A 19773-nucleotide genomic window follows, 5' to 3' on the forward strand; every position below is an offset into this window, starting at 1 on the left:
GTAAAGATTATTTTGAACGTCTCTTCACGAATTATGTGTAAATAATATCAAATTGATTTGCTCACATTCTGACCTTAGATTTTCCCCGGCTCTTAACGCAACCCCCAATCAAGACCAACGATTGCCATGAGTACAATGACCCTTTTTCCTTGAGAAGAAAAATATAAATTCTTCTCGTCCACGATCTAATAAAACTTTCAAGGTTTGCAGTCGCTCCGTCCTGGTTGCCATGGCAGAAACCATCATACCTTCTCTGCGCGACTCTGCAGTTATCGCTATTGTTGACATCTTTGGGATAATTTACTTTTTTATCTTCATCATCCACTGCCTCATATTCGTCTTTCCGTCATCGACAGACGAAATTTTCCACTCAATTGCTACGATTTTGTTCGCGGCCAGTGTCTTCTTTTGGTGCTTCTTGAGCCTTGCCCACCGTTCGATGGTTGCCTTAAAAGATGCGAGCGCCTATTGGTGGCAGAAACTTGAGTTTGGAAGTATCTTATTCTTTGAATTTGCGACAAGTATTTCATTCGTCATACTCCAGTTCCCTGGCCGCTCTGTACTTCAGCTGGGCTATTCGTGCACCCTGGCTATGGTTTTTGTGGCGCATCTGGTCGACCTGCTAGTAGGAACGGCAGATTTCGCAACGGCTAGGAACAGGTTTCCGTATCACTGTATCGCTCTAGGTTTGATCGGAATGGTGCCTGTGATTCAAGCTTTGACAGATCCGGTTGAAGATTCTTCTCCGTTGGTGTCGGAGGTCATTCGCCTAGTGGCTTACAATCTTGTCGGGGTGGCGCAATATTTTGCGAGACCACTGGAGCGCATAGGTCTTCTCAGTGGTTGGCAGCCTAGTCTATACTTGATGCATGTTCTTTTGATGTTCAGTGCGGTGCATCTGTCGCGGCAAATTCTTAAAGCTACTCAGTAAATTTGGCACACGACGGGCAAATAGGAAGGGATATTCGGAAATGCTCAGGGACAATCAATCATCGGTACATTCTCCCGAGTCGAACTACAAATTTGCGGCGTGGAGGCGTGGAAGCGTGAAATATTGGTATTGGGTGTCATTTTCAGTGCCAGGATTATGTCTATTTGTCGGGCTAACGTTTCTTGTTTCGACTTAATCCAATTTTCATGTCACCTTGATGTTATTACAGTGGCCTCTGTTTAGCCCCTGATCCCAAAATATCATCTCAATGTACTGTACTGTAGCACACAAAAGGATAAAAGGGCCCTTTAAGGATAGAGGTAGCAGCGTAGTAGGGTTCGTTAGTTCCAACGCTATCGTGACATTGATTATTGAAATGAGAAACCATACAACCCGCAAAATGTAGCCTATAGCCATCAGTAGCTCTAGGAGCCTATTGAGCGAGTGCTTCAATGGTTCAAAAGTTAGATCATAGTAAGGCTAATTACTGTACAGGTCTTTCCTTCAAATCGTCGATTTAGCGTCTTCCATTGCGTACAAACCATCATGTCCCGTGCGGTAGCGTAATCTAGGCGGGCTTTCAGAACCCACCCTGTACGTATACTGCATACATGTGGGACAATATACATTCCGCGAGACTTAGCCAGTACTTTTCCACGTCAAAATCACCCCGCTCCCAGCTATAGTGCTTTCTCATTGCTTGTTAGGAATGTTCCTGGGCCGTGTTACTGTTGTATAATCCAGTGGCAAATTCTAGTGCGAGCAGCCTCAAAATTTCATCTAGAAAGAAGTCAAGTTGCAGTATGTACTGGAGTCTTTAGGAATCACAAAACTTAAGTGTGGATATTCACAGCTACTGTAAAGCCAAAATTGGCAGGGCCTTGTTAAGCGTGTCTATAATATGGCCTCTGGAAATTAAGCTAGCGCATTTTATTCTGACTCTCATCTATCCTACCCCCACTTCGATCATCATCTGTGTGCATTAACGGCGGCTACTCACATTATTCCTCTCTGAATTTCGGCAAAACAATAAAATACATTCTCCTTATCTGGCAACCTCGGCTCGTCATCTTTCCATCATTGGCATAGCCTGCGCGCTTGAGAAGTAGGTGGCTTCGTTTTGAGAATCATTCCACGGGAGAAACAATTATGCCAGTCTTTCGGCTATTTAAATATGAGGGATGCGAAATGCGAGGTGCTTTCCGGCCAGATTCGTCAGGATTTCAGTACATGATCCCTAGTAGAATTTTCAAAGCTGAGTAGCCCCAGTGACAGGAAGTGCGGGTCAAGAAATACTCTATAGTCATGATCTTGATGGCAATTTTCATGACAGATGCGTGAGATAGACAAATAAAAGCTCCCAAATACGACACACTTCCAATATAAAGCTCCTTCCCAAGTACGACCCCCAAGTGGACAATACTCTTCACCCTCTGGATGGCTTCTTGGCTCGACATCGTTGATGGTCCATCGGGCTGGACCTTGGTGGACACAGGCAGGCTAGAGACGTTGCTACAGTCGATGAGCCATCCCAAGACTCAATTCCCAGTCCTGATACATTTTGCTGGAAACAACAATCGAGTCAAAGCGCTTCGAGCCTTATTCCCTCGCAACAATGTGACGCGCAAAGGTCCGGCATCCTTTGCGCGGCTGCACGTCAGCACCGAGACTGCCAGTACACCGTATCCGGTCTTGTTCGCAGAGAGCCGCATGGGTGGTAGCACGGACTCTTCTAGCACAACATCGTATTGGCACCCAAATCCCAATGTTGAGCGATACCCACTTCCAGCGGACTGCTCGAAATTAAATGTGTACCGTGATGTGATGTCCCAGATCATCTTGCCATGGGCCCATATTCTTTGTCTGTTCGTAGATAGCCATACAGAATTGCAAGAGTGCTTCAAGCTTCTCCGTCAGCCTTTTCGCAGAATCCAAGTGGGTTCTCACTCTATTTCCCAGTTCATGCGAGTCATCTTCATCTTCACCTCTCCTCAAGAGTATGACTTGTTGGGTGATGTCATGTTGAGCCACCAAGATCCAGCTTATACTTATGTCAACCTACAAGATCGACGTGAACTGTCGCCAGAGGCGAGATACGAACCACTAAGAAATCTACTGCTCGACAAGCTCCAAACGATTCATGCAGAGCAAGGTGAGCATGGTTTGTCATTGTCAGCTACGCATATGTGCTTTTTGTGGAAAAAAAGCCTTCAGTCGAAACTTGAAAAGCTCGAAATAGGCCCGTTGAACTGCCTCCATATTGCACGGGAAGGGTTCCCAAAAGAGTCGAGCAAAGCCCCCTATCTGGCTGAATTTCTGAAAGTAGCTCTTGCGGGCCAGCATGATGTAAGGAAGATCTACGAGTTCATTGCTTCGGCTTTTTTGATGAATGCATATCCACCTGACATGCATCGTAAGTGACCCCCCTGAACATGTGAGGCGGGGCCTGGAAGCACACGAGCGGAGCTTTTTGACGACCTCGTGCAGGATGAACTGACGGGTTCAGGTTTTGATCCGCTTTATGTTTTCGAAGAATTATACAAAGACGATTTCACAGCTGCCCTGGAGAAGCGAGCAGACCTTGAAACAGACAGCTGTTGCGATGCAGTCAAGGCTGAATTCACCAGACTGTTCACCATGATGAACCCGGCACGGTCATCAGCGGGGATTCGACGGGAGGTCTTAAATAGGTTCTTCAACGAACGAGAAGGTCTTTATTCACTCACAGCATGCTTGTTTTGTATGAGCAAAGTTCCAGAGCACGTGCTACCCTGCCGCCACGCCATTTGCGATGATTGCATTGTGATATTTGGCTCAAAGAGCGCAGCCGCTGAGTACCACCATAACATCACGTAGTGTCCGATGTGTATCACGAGGTTCCAATTCTCCGTGCGCCTATTACCACCAACCAAAGGCCCAAATCTGCTTAGTCTCGATGGAGGTGGAATCCGGGGTATTCTGCAACTCGGCCTACTTCGGGTCCTGGAAAAGCGACTCGGCGGGGGCATTCCCATTTGGTCCATATTCGACTTGTGTACAGGCACGAGCGTGGGTGGGTGGAGTTTATCAAAGGAGATTCTATCCAACTCGATAGTCTTCCGTACTAATAATTTTCAGGTGCGCTCAACACCATTGATCTGATTCTCAACAAATACTCGGCCACAAAAACCTTTGAGCGGTTTCCAAGTCTCGCGCAAAAAGTCTTCAATCTCCCTTCAAGCCCGTTCCGGACTATGAAATGTCTGGCGTGGGTTTCGATATTGAAAGACCTTATTTTGGACGGTAGGTATGATGAGGAAGTTTTGGAGCACACGCTTAAAGATGCTATCGGGTCTGATCGCCGCATTTTTGACGACAGCACAACTCATGGTGGTGGCAGTCGGGTGGCCATCATCACCAGCCGGATATCGGATGGCAAAGCTTGTGTTCTTGCAAACTACCAAGGTACTGGTCGACATCCCGGCCACGAGTCTTCCTACGAATTTCTCAGCCCCCAAAGCTGGGAAGAGAATCCACCTTTGTGGAAAGTGTGAGTGATGTTTCTTATCGACCTTTCGGAATGTACTGATTGTGGGGCTGATGATTGGTATTTAGAGCGAGGTGTGGTGTTGCTGCCCCTTGGTAAGGCCTCGGCGCATATCGTTGCAGGAACAAGCTGATGAATATATCGCTAGGTTTTTTCAGACGAAGAATCTTCCAGGCTTCGGTCCACTACAAGATGGAGGTGTGCGGGCAAATAATCCGCTCTCCATTGCCGTAAGAGAGGCTGTCGTCATTTGGCCCACGAAGACGCGACATGATTTACTAGTTTCAGTGGGGACCGGGTATACCAGGCCTGAAGGCGGTGACGGAAACCCCTTGATCGGTGGTATCTTGAAGGATGGAGCTATTAGCCGTATGATCCGTGCCATGATGTCATCCCCAGCAATGGATGGCGAGCAAGCATATCTTGAAGCACTCAACTATGTTCCTGATCATATGAGATCCGACATTTATCGGCTGAACCTTCCGCTTTCCGGACCTCTACCACGACTGGACGATGTGGGGAAACTAACCGAGTTGGGGAGATCGTTGTTCGAGGTGCCGGATACTCTTGTTCGAGCAATCCTGGTGACTGGTTTGTTCTTTTTCGAGCTGGATGAGAATCCGAAAGCAGAAGAAGGGTCAATTCGCTGCCAGGGATCAGTTCTCTGTGCGAGCCCACAGCCCAGAAAAGCGGTGGAGAGGGTGTGCGCAGAGATACCCCATGCTGAATTTCGAATGCAGGGAAAGTGCTCACTAGGATCGATTGAAGAGTCTCATATATGCAGTATGTGCAATTATTATCGCAAGGTCATCTCGTTCACGGTCAAAAGTCTAGATGAGGTCTTCACCCTTGAAGTTGTCAATTCTTCATTTCAGCAGAAGATCGGGGGGTTCCCCACCTCTGTAAAGCGTCTTCTTCGTCAGCAGCATGCGGGAAACTACTTTGGTCGTGCGGATCATTTGAGTGGCACTTGGCCACCAGAAAGAAAATGCTTCTGTTCGCGAGGGTCCAAAAGGCGCATCGAGATTGTTGAGCCTCCCGCCGAGTACAAGAAAAGACGGCTTTGAGAAAGAGAATCATTACTGTAAAGTGAATTACAAGCACCTGGTAGATTTGTATGGTTGATTTATGGCGGTGAGCGATTTTCCCCTCTCTTAGCTATGGTTGATACTATAGTACCGTTGAATAGAACGAGGTGAAACTAAATCTGTGCCCGGCGGCATCTCCGACGCCCAGTGCTGTAGCATGATCGGAAGGAACCAATAAATCTGAGATGGAGAGATCTGGAAAATGATACATGTGACTATCTAGTATGCGTAGCTTCGCAAGAAGTGTCAAGTATAGCCCTGGCTCGAGCTAGAGTCGCTTTGACACTGTTAAAAAGCAGTGCCAACATTAAATCCAAGGACCCGAAGAGCTCCAGACGCGTGAAAGATTCCAGTAACGCCTCCAAGCGTGTTCCGCTTGGGCTTCCTTATTTCGTGAGTTCTCTAGAGCGGCGCGAAGAGATTCGATCGCTCGTAGGAGTCTGATGTCTCCAACCGGATCCATCTCCGGCTCAAAATGATATTGTAAAGTGATCTCCTGGGACAGTCCCACCACCGCCTGCGAGATCTCGAGGAAATTGCTGCGACAAAGTGCGTAGAATTCATTTTCGTGTTGCTGCTGCTCCCACTGACGAAGCTTGTCGTTTCGTAGCTGGCTGGGTGACAGCTCGCGTTCCCGTTTTGATCGCTGCAACCGCGACGGCAAGGTCTCCAGAGCTATGGTTGACCCTCGTGACATTGCAATCTGGTGGTCCAGCGGGTTGATCTCCGGGCCTTCCTGTACAAGAGCGACTTGTGTCTCCTCATTCATTGATGGTCTAAGAGATCCAAGCGACCGGCTGTACACACTAGAAGTACAGTCATTAGCCGCAGTCTGATGTGTTATTCCGGATGACATGGTGGAATTGGGGAAGGGTTTTCAGGAAGATGATGCAATAAAATAGCCTTCACATGCTCATTCATAAATGCGCAGCTCCGTAAAACCCAAGTGTAGGGGCTACGGTACCAATCATATTTCAAGCGGCACAGATGCCGTTTACGCACATTATGAATAGGGTTCCACCGCAGTGATGATAACAGTGGGGTTAATGACATATATCGCCCCTTTTATGAGTATCTGTGTCTGTTTGTGTGTTATCATCCCAATGACTTAGCGTACAGCACTTTTTCGGCTTCCTATCTGGCAAGAATTGCGCCGGAAAGCAAGTAAAGCAATTTCTCATCCACAGTCTGTCCAATTTCCTTCTTTGATCTTGCCCTCTCATTTTGCCCATTTCCCGGAACTTCGGTTTCAAATCAAGTGGAGCCTTCGTTGCTTTCCCTGACCAGCGAATCATCGTGATGCAGCATTTGAACAGATGTTGAAGTGGATTGATTTGACACCCAACACCGGATTCGCTATACCTTTGTCCTACTCGATGATCAACACATCCCCAGCACAAATTTGACTGTATAGCAATCGACCGTTTTGATGGTTTATGAGCTACATTTTGGTGTCAATATAAGCCCCAGCGTGCCCGGGATATCCTCTCAGCACCCGTGATGTAGGGTAGACGGAGCAGCCCTCATGGCATTCCAATTCAATGAACTATGGTGGGATGCCTCTCTCCCCAGCAAATACGGTCTCTGCATGGCGTCTCTGCTTGTGGCATCCTTGTTCTACCGTTGCTGTTGTATTGGTGGGATTTGGTTTTTCAAATTACGACGAACGGTTCCTTGGAGGCGGGTGTGGCATTCTCCGGTCCCGACCTCGATGCAATCACTTGATCTAGGCTCCTACGGGCAACTGCTTGTTTTAGTAATCTGTCTAGCAGCTAACGCTGTCTCTCTCTGTCTCGCAACTCCATCCTTCGCCGATACACAGCGAAGAGCCGGGTCTCTGGCCGTCATTCACCTCTTGCCTCTTTGCGCTGGCCCAACGTTTAGTGCTGTTTCTCATTTACTTCACGTCGACCGAGAGGTAGTGGCATGGCTACACCGATGGTCAGGCAGACTATGCATAATTCATTGCTTGCTTCATGGCACAATGATAATCAAGTTCCATGGCTCATCCACCCCAGTCCCGAGACCAATCGCTGGCCCAACGTTGATGGCACTTATGGTAATAATAACTCGGCTTCCTTTGACAATGAAATCCATACTGATATTACTCAGGCTGCGATCGGCTTCATCGCAGTGTTCCCGACAACACTCACCACAATCCGTCGACACCACCCCCAGCTTATGCTCAAGATCCATTATGTTCTAGTCATCGCCGGGATCACTGTTCTGATGATCCATTTACGTCACAGCCAGACCATGTACTTCTGGGTTCTGAGTGGTGGTCTTGCCATGTGGGTAACGTTATGTTTAGCTATGTGGACCCTGCAGATGATCAACCATCGCAAATGGCGAAGGACGGCAGTTTCGGCCCAAATCATAGCTTCGAATCGACTTCTTTGGCTCCAAATTGCGGTACCCAGCAGCTGGCAAATTCAAGCAGGCCAACATGTACAATTGTGGATGCCGCGTTCGGGGTACCGTTCTATCCTCCACCTGCCGCTCTTCTACGTAGCGTATTGGGAGGACTGTCGAGGCCAAAGTCGTGATGAGCCCTTCGAGGTCCGCAGATTGCATATTCTTGTCCGACATCGATCGGGCCTCACCGAGAGGCTTGTCCGCGACTCCTCAAGGTCCAGGACTGACTTCCCTATTCACGTGTTCGGTCCTTTTGGACATCCGCTAGATTTCGGACAATACGGAACGGTGTTGTTCGTAGTCGAGGATATCGGGCTCATGCGCATTTTGCCACTCCTTCAACACCTAGTACACGGCAGTCGTCGAAGGAGGAACATAGTGCGAAAATTAGAGGTGTTGTGGAATGTCGAGTGGGATAGCATCGTCGAGCTCGAGCTTCTGCACAAGTCCGACATGGCAGAGAGCGATACATGTAGGCCTGACATGAAAGCCCAAAGGCATGAAATCGAATATTGTAAGCGGTCTGACTATAAAATATGGGTTTGGCATGGCGTCCAGCAGCTGTTCGTACTAGATCGACGACGCGGCGACGGCTTGGGCGTCCAAGCCCCGGCAGGCACAGATGGCCCAAAGACACATTTGCACCACCAATTCGGTGATCTCGGGGGCTTCGAAGTAAGCTTTTACTCCCTCTTGTCTCTCTCTACCATACCGCCGTACTGACCAGGGCAGATATTGCAACTGAGAATATGTTGCCCAGACGCCCCTCCAGAAGCGCACAACCAATTTCCAGATTCCAGACGCATCCAATCCTGCTTTGGAGTATTTGACCCAAAGGAACAAGTCGAGAGATTCATCGATAGTCAATGCGGGAGAATGATTATTGGAGGTAAGTTGTAGGGCGCAGGACAACACCATCTGACATACCAATACATGTACACGAGCCGGCGAATTCTGTGACCCTTGTCGAGTCTTCTGGAATATTTTTTTGCTAAATCCTTCCAGTATGTTCGAACTCCTCCATTCGCGACGGCGTAAAGGAAGCCGCTGCGCCAAAGATCAACGACGACCTAAAATTAGTCGATCTTGACTTGGAGCCAGTAGCGAGATGGGTAAGTGATACAGGCACGAAGAACGATCCACCGCAAAGCCCTATACATGTGAAAGACTTGCCGTCTACGGATTCTCCGCCTGGTAGTGTGCCACCTGTTCGAATGGCAACCCCTCTAAGGCCATCACCCGTGCATGCGAACGATTCGACTAGTGTATCGCAAATGGACAGGTCCCAGAATCGTGTGTTGGGAAACAAGAATCAAAACCATGAAATTTTCATTAGGCAGAGGATAGCCCAAGGACGGATGTGATTGAGGTCTTGGTCTCTCGATTAGTTTCGGAGCGTGGAATGACCTAGCGCGCGGAGAAGCGAGAAGGGATGACACAGCGGAGCAAAAGGGTAGTCTCATTGGATCATGAAAGGGTGCGGACAATCGGCGAAGTCCGTAAAAATAGTTTTTGCGTCACGGGGAGCTTTAGCTTGAGCGTATTTGCCCAGGTTGGGCAAGGAAGGTGTTGGTAGGTAAGCCGATCGAATTGTGTCTGTCTTCATGAAGACCTCTCCCGCAGGATGGTAATTTCGTTCTCTGGATGTCCTAGATCCAGTCCTATGCAGACCACTTGCAGACCCCACGCATACATGTATCTGTTCAGTCTAGCCTGGGTATGGGCTAAATATTATCAAGAGTGGTATTGACATCGACCTTTGTGATTTATGGTTTTGCGCTCGCGCGAATGCGGGATGTGGCGAACTGCCGAAGGGCTAGAAATCATCACCGATCGGGTGGAGGATGCCCTTCAAGGGCTCCTTCGCCGCGGTAATTCCGTACATCTATCGTGAATGTTTGTTAGCAAATGCGTGACGCATCTCGCAATCGTCGGTCGAGGTTCCAGGGTGCTGGCTCTTCACATGCGAGCTACACGATGTTATTGATCCGTCACAGAAGACCTGCATCGATGCTTGGATTTTCTTATGCGTAGGTCTCGGGAAGCTTGTGGTTGTGAAAGGGAGATCGTGCAGTGGGTGACTAACGCGTATCCGCCAAACGTTTTGAGCAACTGTAATATATACCGTTCGCAAAGGGTGAACGGGGAGATTCCAAGACCATTGTAATCCTATAACATACTGATCCATGGGTTCTTGGCGGGTCCGGCGGGTACCCGTAACCTGCGCCGTTCGTAGATCACGTTCATAGAATAGATTTAGGTATCTTCATAGAGGACTAAAGAATTGGCGCGGATCTCATGTTCATACCCGTCCTCGATGCTTGACTGTAGTCGTGACCTGTTTCCTTGTTGAGTAGACGGATTTCACCCTGCTGGAGGTTTCTGCAGCATTGTCTACGCATATATATATTTACTACATATACCGCAGACCACTGACAGATATAAACATTTACAATTAGATGACACGTGTCCATTTTTAGAAGAGCCTAGAGCAATTGTATAACTAGGTCAATTCAAGGCTAAAGCATCCTTAGGACCAGAGTCTGAATGTCTAATCATCCACATATGCAGGTAAGTTGATCAAATTGTAACTCCGTGCTTCAACCAAACGAAAGATAGATGTGGACCGTCAACAGATGACTAATCACATTTAAGTCGCGTGTTACAACAAGCACAGCGTGATACGTAGTTGCCGAAAGCAAGGCGTCAAGGCGTCAAGAAAGCTTTAAGAGTGTTGTGATATAAGGCTGGTGCAGATCAGGAACCAAGCCGTCCCATCGGAATTAATGCCGAAATATCTATATACAGAATCAAGTTGATTTCCAATCAACTTGTTCTTCTCGTTGTATATATAGCCTCATATTTCCCTCTAGATGACAATAACAATAAATTTTCCTTTGATTAACAACAGGTTATGAGCCCGGGAGCAATCTCTCGGGTGCCGTCTCTACTCATCTGAGAAACATCTTATCTATCCATCTTGATTATATATCTACCCCGCTTTCAACTCATCAACTTATCATCATGTCGGCTCTGGTCCATGACTCCCCAGACCGAGCCGTCACGGCCATCGAGCCTCTGACAGGAAGCGACAACTTCGCTACCTGGAAACGTCTCATGACCTCCTACCTCAAAGCGAGACAGGTCTGGGACGTGGTGTCGGGCGACCTCCAGCGTCCTGACTGCCTGTTCAAGTACGCCAAACCTATTACGGCGGACATCCACCCCTTGGTGGAGCCCCACCTCAGCGGGGCGGTGAGGCAGCGCGCCATCGACGCGCGCCTCGAAGTGGAGGTCCAGGCGTTCGAGCGCCACCGTGAATGGTCGCGCCGCGAAGCCGAGGCCTACCATACTATCTTCCGTTACTTGTCCCCCCACATCAGCATTCATGTCGCGGGACTCGAAACATCTCGCGACCTCTGGAATGAACTTGAAGAACGGTATCGGCGGATGGAACTCGCCACGTTCTGCGAGCTGTTCGCCCAGTTGCGTGAGACCACAGGCGAGCGCTGTGGCAGTGCACGCGAGTTTGTCGATCGTGTACGGATGTTAGTACACCGGTTGAATGCTATCGTCCCCGGATCAATCGGCGACCGGACGCACATTGCGATTCTGTTGACTCAGATCGGACCAGAATACATCTTGATTGTAGATGCGATCCAAAATGACAAAGATCCAGTCAACCCGACCACGATCGGAAACCGTCTGGCAAATGCAGAACAGACGGTGCAGCGGAAGGACGCCGCAACGCTCCCGCATGGAGCGTCTGGCGCATCGAATAGCCCTTCAATCAATACCGTGCAGAAGAATACCAAAAAGTGTAACTACTGCAAGAAGCGCGGCCATGTGGTCGCGCAGTGCTGGAAGAAACAGCGAGAAGAACAGCCGTCCAGGGACCATGCCCTGAAGGCCGAACGGAGTGTTTCCGGCTCACCAAGAAGCAATTTGCGAAGTATACCATCAAGCCAGGTGGAAGAACGGCAGGGCCCGCCGACTTCCAAGAGACCGCGGATCAATGTTGTGAGGGCGAGGGTGACGACTCTCTATACCCACGCACCGTCACCCCGGTGGATCCTGGACTCGGCTGCCACCAGCCACATCTGCTGGGACCGGAGCTGCTTCAGCAGTCTGCGGCCCCATCGCGAGATGTTGGACACGGCGGGCGATCCAGTGGAAGCCGAAGGGATTGGGACGGTGAAGCTCACGCTCCGGGGGAAGTTCAACCAACCCCTGGTGCTCAAGAACGTATACTTCGCGCCACGCGTCGGGATGAACCTGATCAGTGTGCCGAAGTTGCTAAGAGACCGCTACTCGGTGGTAGCGCACCCGCAGAACGTCTTTGTGCAACGCCGAGGACGAACGGTGGGGACCGCCTACCATGCGGAGGAGGATCTGTTGATCCTGCGGTGCCATGTGAGCAAGAGATCTCGAGAACGAGTCCAACTGGCGAGGGCGCCGACGACCTATGGCCATGCAGATTCCCTGGAACCGCAGGCGGTGGCCATGGACGTCGACAGCCGTGAAGAGTCAAGTGGCGTAGGATGCGCATCGCCAACCTCTGAACTCGGTGGTGAAGCTGTGATACTCGAAGCAGATGCGGGCAAAGGAGTGGACCAGGCCTCCGAAGCGCTATGGCACGCTCGGATGGGACATCTGAACCGGGGCGACTTGAGGGTGGTCCTCCGGCAGACCGGCACTCCGTACCGACCGCTGACGCAGGCGCAACTGCAGGCAACGCCGCGTTGCCCGGCGTGCATGTCGGGTAAGCAGCATCAGAAGAGGAACTCCCGTGCAAGGCGGCCACGTCTGCATTCAACGAGAATTTTTGAATTGATCCACTCGGACATCATGGAGATGCCGATTGCCAAAGATGGCAGCAGGTACGTGATCACCTTTACTGACGATTATTCTCGGGGCTCATGGGCCTATGCCATGAGATGGAAACATGAAGCGCTGCAGAAGTTCCGACAGTTTGAGGCCTGGGTGCACCGACAATTTGGGGCCCAGATTAGAAGATTTCTTACCGACAATGGAAGAGAATATCTGCCGGTCGGAACACACCTCGAACGCCAGGGAGTTGAGTTTGACACCTCGCCGCCATACTGCAAAGGGCAGAATGGGCTGGCCGAACGAACGAACCGCACTATCCGGGAGCGGATCAACACGCTCCTGTCCGATGCAAACCTTCCTCCTTCCTGGTGGGTCGAACTTATAGATACGGTAGTCTATCTGAAGCTGCGCGCGCCAGCATCAATTCTGCGAAAAAGGACACCGTATGAAGTGATTTATGGGAAGCCGCCCTCGCTCTTGCATCTACGCCGGATCGGCTCTCGTGCCTGGGTGTTGATCCCAAAAGAGCATCGAGCCAAACTCGGACCGAGGTCGTCCGAGTGCCGACTGCTAGGTTATTGTGAACCCAACCAGTACAAGCTGTACGAAATCCACTCAGGAAAGACAATATTCTCCCGTGATGTCGAGTTCGATGAGAGGACCCCCGTGGCGCCACTCATCGAGGGGGAAACAGGCAACGACCTCCCGGACAACGCTCCTCCATCATCTGTCTTTCCACCAATGCCAAGTTCAGCCAGCGAGCTGCCAACACCTCCTGCGTCGCCATTACCTCGGTCGAATGAACGAGAGAAGCCGCCATCTGAGCGCGAGGATGAGACACCTCCAGTGATCAATCCAAGCCAACAGGAAACCGACTTGACATCGGATCTTGGGTATTCGATGTATGGTCGCAGACGAAGACCATCACGGCGTCTCCTGGAATCGCTGGGGAAGGTGTACTCGGCAGGCGCATTGAATACTGCACCGGCCAGACAAGCCGACCCGGCAACCTTCCGCGAAGCTGTGTCAGGCCCAGACCAGCTAATCTGGTGGGCCGCCATCCAGAAAGAATATGCGTCGCTTCTCGAACACGGAACATGGGAAAAGGTTCGGCGGGAGGACATCCCCGCTGGGGATCATGTGATTGGGTGCAAATGGGTCTTCAAGACCAAAACCAACGGAACGCGCAAAGCGCGACTGGTCATCAAAGGCTACCGGCAGAAACATGGCATCGATTATCACGAAACGTTTGCGGCTGTGTCGCGCATGGACTCGGTCCGCTGCATCGTCGCCAGCGCCGTGTTGCGCGGATGGAAACTCCACCAATTCGATGCGGTTACCGCATTTCTCCATGGAGACGTCGATTCGTCTATCTATATGGAGTTGCCCGAAGGCTTTGAAGAACCAGGGTACGTGTGTCGGCTGCGCCGTTCACTGTATGGGCTGAAGCAGGCCCCGCGGATTTGGTACCAATGCGTCCACCGCGTCCTGGCTTCTCAGGGCTTCACTATGGCCCAATCGGACAACTGTGTTTTCTGGAAAGCGGACTGCGTCGTTTGCGTTTATGTCGATGACTTTCTAGTTGCTGCGGCAAATACGCACGAAATTGAACAAGTACAACGAGCCTTACAAACCGAGTTCCGATTGAACGATCTGGGCATCCCTCGTTCGTTCCTCGGGATCGAGTTTGACTATCACGTTGATGGGTCCGTGTCTATTCACCAACATCAGTACATCCAGAAGGTGCTCTCCGACTTTGGCATGGAGAGTTGTCAGCCGAAGTCTACGCCGATGAATCCTAAGCAAAGCCTGAATACTCGCCCAGAGGAGGAACCTCCGGATGAAGAAGCAAAAGCTCGCTATGCAACTGCTATCGGCTCGCTCATGTATTTGATGGTTGGCACGCGACCGGATATTGCGTTTGCGCTCGGAATGTTGAGTCGCTTCACATCCCGGCCGCAATCGCATCACCAGGCCGCACTTCAGCGACTGCTTCGCTACATCAAAGCCACGCAATCTCACCGTATCACCTACCGAAATGGTCAATTGATCGGATACACTGACGCCGACTTCGGTGGCTCCGTCGTCACGGATGGAGCATACTCCACGTCTGGCTACGTGTTCCAACTGGCGGGAGCGCCGGTTTCCTGGTCGTCCAAACGTCAGGGGGAAGTGGCCACGTCCACGACTCATGCCGAATACATTGGCCAATACAATGCCATTTTACATCTACAGTGGCTCCGCACCTTTCTAGGAGAAACAAATCTGTATCGGTCTCCGGTCACTAATATCATGGCTGACAATCAATCCGCTATTGCGCTCTCCCGCAATCCCGAATTTCACAAACGGACCAAACACTTCAATGTCAAGTTCCATTATCAGCGGTCGGTGCTGAATGCAGGAGAAATTGACCTGCAGTATGTTCCCACTGAGGAGCAGGCCGCGGATGGTCTCACCAAGCCATTAGGGCCAACGTCCTTTGCCAAGTTCTGTAGTCTTTTGGGAATCGACGTATCCAAAACCTAAGGCAACAAGCATGACAGCGCAGGTGCTCTTTCCACTTTCTTTTCCCACGAAGGTTTTTTGAGTGGTTTTACCGAGGCCTGACTGCTCTGCTCAATTCCAGTATCGCCCTGCCAGCAGGACGATTCTGAGGGGGAATGTTGTGATATAAGGCTGGTGCAGATCAGGAACCAAGCCGTCCCATCGGAATTAATGCCGAAATATCTATATACAGAATCAAGTTGATTTCCAATCAACTTGTTCTTCTCGTTGTATATATAGCCTCATATTTCCCTCTAGATGACAATAACAATAAATTTTCCTTTGATTAACAACAAAGAGCGCTCTCCAGTCGAGATGTTCCCGATTGGATGCATTGGAACAAATGCCCCGTGTATGATATGAGTGATATGGGGAACTCAACTTGAAGTAATCACTGGCTGATTTTTGCGACCTCGGTCGCGTGCGTGATGATCGCGATCCCTTCATGTATCATGTCGCTTTATGTATGCAGATTCGGACTTCGATCGGGCAATGCATCAAGAATCTTAGGAACAGGCCTTTGGATGTATTCAACAATTCATTCATTATCATAATCGGTCGGTACACTTTTGACATGGGTTCAGCTATCCTCTGACTAGAATTTGCAGAGCAACCAGCCTTTCAACGTTCCTCGACAACCCACCTTCTCTCCCACCTTAGGCTTCTAGTCACCTCACTCCATCTAGCTACGACACGAGAGCTCCGCACGGGAGACACCTTGAAGAGCAATCTCTGAACGTGAGCACTGGCGCGAACCGACCGACGTTGGTACAACAACGGACTCTTTCGTCGGACATCCCTGTCAAAATTGCACCCATTTCGTACGGCGACTTGGTTTCAGATCTGTCATCGGATGGCTCGATAAAATAGCAGTGTATACAGGACCCCAAGTGTGGCCTAACGAATAGCGCATTAGTCCAGGCGATTGGGTCTGGGACGCAACCGCTTGAGCCATTCCTGGCGGATCCGCTCTTTGACAGCAGGCTCCTCCCCGTGCGCTTCTTCATGCTCTTTGTATAGACCCGAAGCGGTCCACGGGCTATTTTGCATATATTCTGGCTTCTTGCGTTTGTCGCATCGGAGGCGTAGAGTGAGACGAGTCAGTCGTTCTGAGGGATTGACATGGATGTTCTCCCCGCTGGTCCTTTCGAGAACGCGCGCAGCAGGGCAAGTGTTTCTTTTCTTCGGCTTTGCTCGTGGGGCAGATGAAGGGCCCAGGAGACTCATTGTCTCGGGATCATCTTCCTCCCGCCGCCGCCGTCCGTGAGGGATTCTTGTCATGACGGGTGAAAGGGAAATCCCGAATCTTTGATAGCCACAAGAATTGCGTCCGCTTGAGGCTATTTATCTTCTCGTCTTGCTATATCAATTCTCATTGCGTCACACGCGTCGCAACCCGCAACGTTCTATTGAGGGATGTTCGTTGAGCCAGCATTTCTTTGAAATGTCCTTGTATACCCACTTGTTTGTTGACGCCTTTGCAAGCCACAAGGATGTGAAATGAAGGCCCCTTTCACTTCGAGCGCTCTTATCTTGATCACCGTGGGTTGTCGCGACCCCAAAATCCCAGTGGATGTGCAGGCTTAACCATTCTGACCGCAGGGGCAGCCCCACAGTATTTACAGGATGCAATGGATGGGGAATTTGGAAACATCACAATTCGGCTACTCCTCGGCGACAGGGAGCGACGTAGCTCAAATCCACGACGACGCAAGAAAAGGGGCGATTCGTAGTGTAACTAAGCAAGTTCGCATCCATCCCGACAGTCCGCGATCTGCAGCTCCCAGCTGAGGTCTAGTCCTTTGCGCAGATTTACTTTGCGCCCGAACAAAATATCTGTGTGCAGATCGATCGAAATCTATTGAACGCGTGATTTCAACACCGCGAGTGGCGATATCGAACTGTCAGTCTTTTGAACGGTGTTTCCACTGCCTAGTAATGCTGGGCCCCGACCGAGCCTGATTTCCCAAGTTGAACAGATGATATTTGCTTGTACTTGTCCACGGCGAATGACGAATGCCATGAGAGATTGTTAAAGCGCGCAGTGAGCATCTCGAACATTTGGTCAAACCCGTCAAAATCTCAGCGATCTCAAATGGTTTTGACCAGCAACGGAAAACGCGCCCAGCGAAGGCAGCAGTGTCGCGAAGCCCTTGCAGCGCACATTAGTAGGAAAAAAAGAGTTGATTTTTCGCGGAGACTGCCGCTAATGACAACTTGCAGATGAACGATTGAGGCTTTCGGTTGCTCCAAGTCGGGTGCGATTGCAGCCATCTGCTGAGGATGGCTATGCCTGGTCTGTAGCGACGACTAGCGCTCATCTTCTGGAGACAAGCCTCAGCAATGGGACCGTTGGCCTTTACAATAATATTCTGGAGGAACTTGGCCGTACGATAGAGGCGGTGGACCCAAACATCCTGGCCTCGGCTGAGCCAGTCACAACGTTGGACGGGGGCGAATCGGTATGTTCTCCCTTCTGAGACCTTCTGGGTCCATTCATTATAGCTAAAAAGTAGCTGATTGACGGGCCAGACCCGCGCCGATTCCTTTACAGCAATTATACAAAAACTCGAGCGAGAGAATGATCAGTTGAAAGGGGAGCTCGCTCGGGAGCGTACCCGCGGCGAAGAACTCCTTGAAAGCGAGCAGAAATGGGTGGCAAGGACAGTTACATTGGAGCAGGAGCTAAGAAATGGTCACGGCGTGATGATGGAGCTGCAAGAAGAGCTGAAGTGGACAAAGACCAGCGTGCAAGAGGCAATCAGGTGTCTTCAGCGTTGTCCAAACACCGAGCCGATGAGCGTTAGCAAAAACCTGCAAACCTTGAAAGCTCAGTAGTAGGGTATGGGTCTACAGCGATTGCCGCCAAATATGCTGGCGCGTAGATCGAAAATGGAGCAGTGCCTGCCATGCTTATGTGGTGCCATACATTTTATTCCTAAAGACAAGACACATTTACTTCACATCCACACACCCTGAACCAGATTATTCCCAATGACCTGTGCGGAGAACAAACCAACTGGGTTGGGATCTGTCAATGTCGCACAATATGGCTACTCGTACCTTCTAGCTTCGGCTTCACGGCTAGTGTACGTATACATGTGTGGACAGTGTATCTTTTGATGAGGTCAATTTAATGATTATATGTACTTCAATGACTTAAGCTCCCCGCCCTAGACCCGAGCAACGCGACAGTACCTGCCCTTGGTCAACCATCGCTCGCGACTGGCAAAGCTTGCTGCGCAACAGCTTCGTCGAAGGGCGGCTCGCTTGGCAGATCTGCTCTACGGGTCAAGCCGACTGTTACAGGTGATATTGCAGCCTACATAGCTCATTGGGTGGAAAGTTGGATGAATGAGGGACTTGCAGAAGTGTAAAAAGATGCTGGTCCTCAAATGGGAAACATATTCCAAATCAAATAGTATCTCTGAACCGACGGACGCTTATAACGATGAATTGAAGTCTAGAATCTGAACGACCAGATTGGCTGTCTCCATGTCTCCACTTGCTTGGCCTTTGACAGCTGTCGCACCAGTCTCACGAGAGTTTGTCCGACAGTGGCGAAATATGACGATTTTGTTGATCCTGTTCACATTTGCCATTGATTTCACTTTGTTCGCCTGCTCCAGAAGAAGTGTATGGCTCATATTTTCGGACTTGCTGAGCCAGAATACTGCACAGCCTGTCGGAAATTTGCAAAACCTCGTCGCCCGGAGTGATATTCTTTTGTTTGACCAAGAAGTCCACTACATCCCTGAGTACGCGGTTGGTCTCATAAAGAAGCTCGACCACTTTAGCCATCTCGTGTATGTCATCCTTGGTTTGGTTGAATGAGGCTTGCAACGTAGCAAACTCTCCTTCATATTTCGATACAATACGTTCGGCTCGGATGGCTCTCGTGTTCAAGGACGTTAAAGTTCGAAGGGTATCCTGATGAAAATTCTCATGATTGATGAGCGAAAATCTCACTGTAAAAGTCTCAAGTACTGATGATAACTCACAATTGAATCCATCATAAAACCTTGATGGCTAGATATTAAGACTTCAAAAACGCTTTGATTGCCACAATGTAGGAAATTTCTCACGACGAACGAGTTCGCGTACAGCAAACTGTGTCCAGGGATTATCAAGTCTATTTATATACGTCCCCAGCGATGACGAACTACTTAAGATTAATTGAACCGATATACAGAGACCACAGAAGACAAGATTTGAAGGCCCACCAAGAAATGAATTGAGATCTGACAGCCTCTAATTTAATGGCTGGTCGAATATCAGGCGAGCGTGGGTGTTTATGAATTTCTGGCCGGCGAGAGTCCGTTTGACCTCCACGTACTTATTTACACATTCGCCCTGGCTGATTTTATCTAACGACGACCGAATCGTCGAGGAGAAGGAGAGATATAACTTATGCAGTTACGTAGCAAAATTGCCCAACG

The 19773-nt window shown here is 49.9% G+C and overlaps 8 protein-coding genes across 8 annotated transcripts; 4 read left to right on the forward strand and 4 right to left on the reverse strand.

The window, feature by feature from the left end:
- Positions 1–2368: 2368 nt before the first annotated feature.
- Positions 2369–5524, forward strand: N7478_000754 (patatin-like phospholipase family protein; the record flags this gene model as incomplete). Its single annotated transcript, XM_056916969.1, has 5 exons — positions 2369–3344; positions 3438–3671; positions 4049–4460; positions 4526–4552; positions 4606–5524. The coding sequence occupies 5 exons, from the start codon at positions 2369–2371 to the stop codon at positions 5522–5524; spliced, it is 2568 nt and encodes an 855-aa protein (XP_056784849.1).
- A 328-nt stretch (positions 5525–5852) lies between these two features.
- On the reverse strand, positions 5853–6401 carry N7478_000755 (uncharacterized protein; the record flags this gene model as incomplete). Its single annotated transcript, XM_056916970.1, has 1 exon — positions 5853–6401. One exon carries the CDS (start codon positions 6399–6401, stop codon positions 5853–5855), a length of 549 nt encoding a protein of 182 aa, XP_056784850.1.
- Positions 6402–7519: 1118 nt separating this feature from the next.
- On the reverse strand, positions 7520–7741 carry N7478_000756 (uncharacterized protein; the record flags this gene model as incomplete). Its single annotated transcript, XM_056916971.1, has 1 exon — positions 7520–7741. One exon carries the CDS (start codon positions 7739–7741, stop codon positions 7520–7522), a length of 222 nt encoding a protein of 73 aa, XP_056784851.1.
- A 1095-nt stretch (positions 7742–8836) lies between these two features.
- On the forward strand, positions 8837–9324 carry N7478_000757 (uncharacterized protein; the record flags this gene model as incomplete). Its single annotated transcript, XM_056916972.1, has 2 exons — positions 8837–8849; positions 8966–9324. The coding sequence occupies 2 exons, from the start codon at positions 8837–8839 to the stop codon at positions 9322–9324; spliced, it is 372 nt and encodes a 123-aa protein (XP_056784852.1).
- Positions 9325–16246: 6922 nt separating this feature from the next.
- On the reverse strand, positions 16247–16615 carry N7478_000758 (uncharacterized protein; the record flags this gene model as incomplete). The annotated part of the gene is made up of 1 exon (XM_056916973.1): positions 16247–16615. One exon carries the CDS (start codon positions 16613–16615, stop codon positions 16247–16249), a length of 369 nt encoding a protein of 122 aa, XP_056784853.1.
- An 814-nt stretch (positions 16616–17429) lies between these two features.
- Positions 17430–18172, forward strand: N7478_000759 (uncharacterized protein; the record flags this gene model as incomplete). Its single annotated transcript, XM_056916974.1, has 3 exons — positions 17430–17502; positions 17558–17796; positions 17867–18172. The coding sequence occupies 3 exons, from the start codon at positions 17430–17432 to the stop codon at positions 18170–18172; spliced, it is 618 nt and encodes a 205-aa protein (XP_056784854.1).
- Positions 18173–18328: 156 nt separating this feature from the next.
- On the forward strand, positions 18329–18711 carry N7478_000760 (uncharacterized protein; the record flags this gene model as incomplete). Its single annotated transcript, XM_056916975.1, has 2 exons — positions 18329–18427; positions 18499–18711. The coding sequence occupies 2 exons, from the start codon at positions 18329–18331 to the stop codon at positions 18709–18711; spliced, it is 312 nt and encodes a 103-aa protein (XP_056784855.1).
- A 160-nt stretch (positions 18712–18871) lies between these two features.
- Positions 18872–19347, reverse strand: N7478_000761 (uncharacterized protein; the record flags this gene model as incomplete). Its single annotated transcript, XM_056916976.1, has 2 exons — positions 18872–19264; positions 19336–19347. 2 exons carry the CDS (start codon positions 19345–19347, stop codon positions 18872–18874), a joined length of 405 nt encoding a protein of 134 aa, XP_056784856.1.
- Between the last annotated feature and the right edge of the window lie 426 nt (positions 19348–19773).

The sequence above is a fragment of the Penicillium angulare genome, assembly GCF_028827245.1.
Source record: "Penicillium angulare strain IBT 27051 chromosome Unknown utg000001l_segment0_segment0, whole genome shotgun sequence".
In the NCBI taxonomy this organism is placed as follows: domain Eukaryota; kingdom Fungi; phylum Ascomycota; class Eurotiomycetes; order Eurotiales; family Aspergillaceae; genus Penicillium; species Penicillium angulare.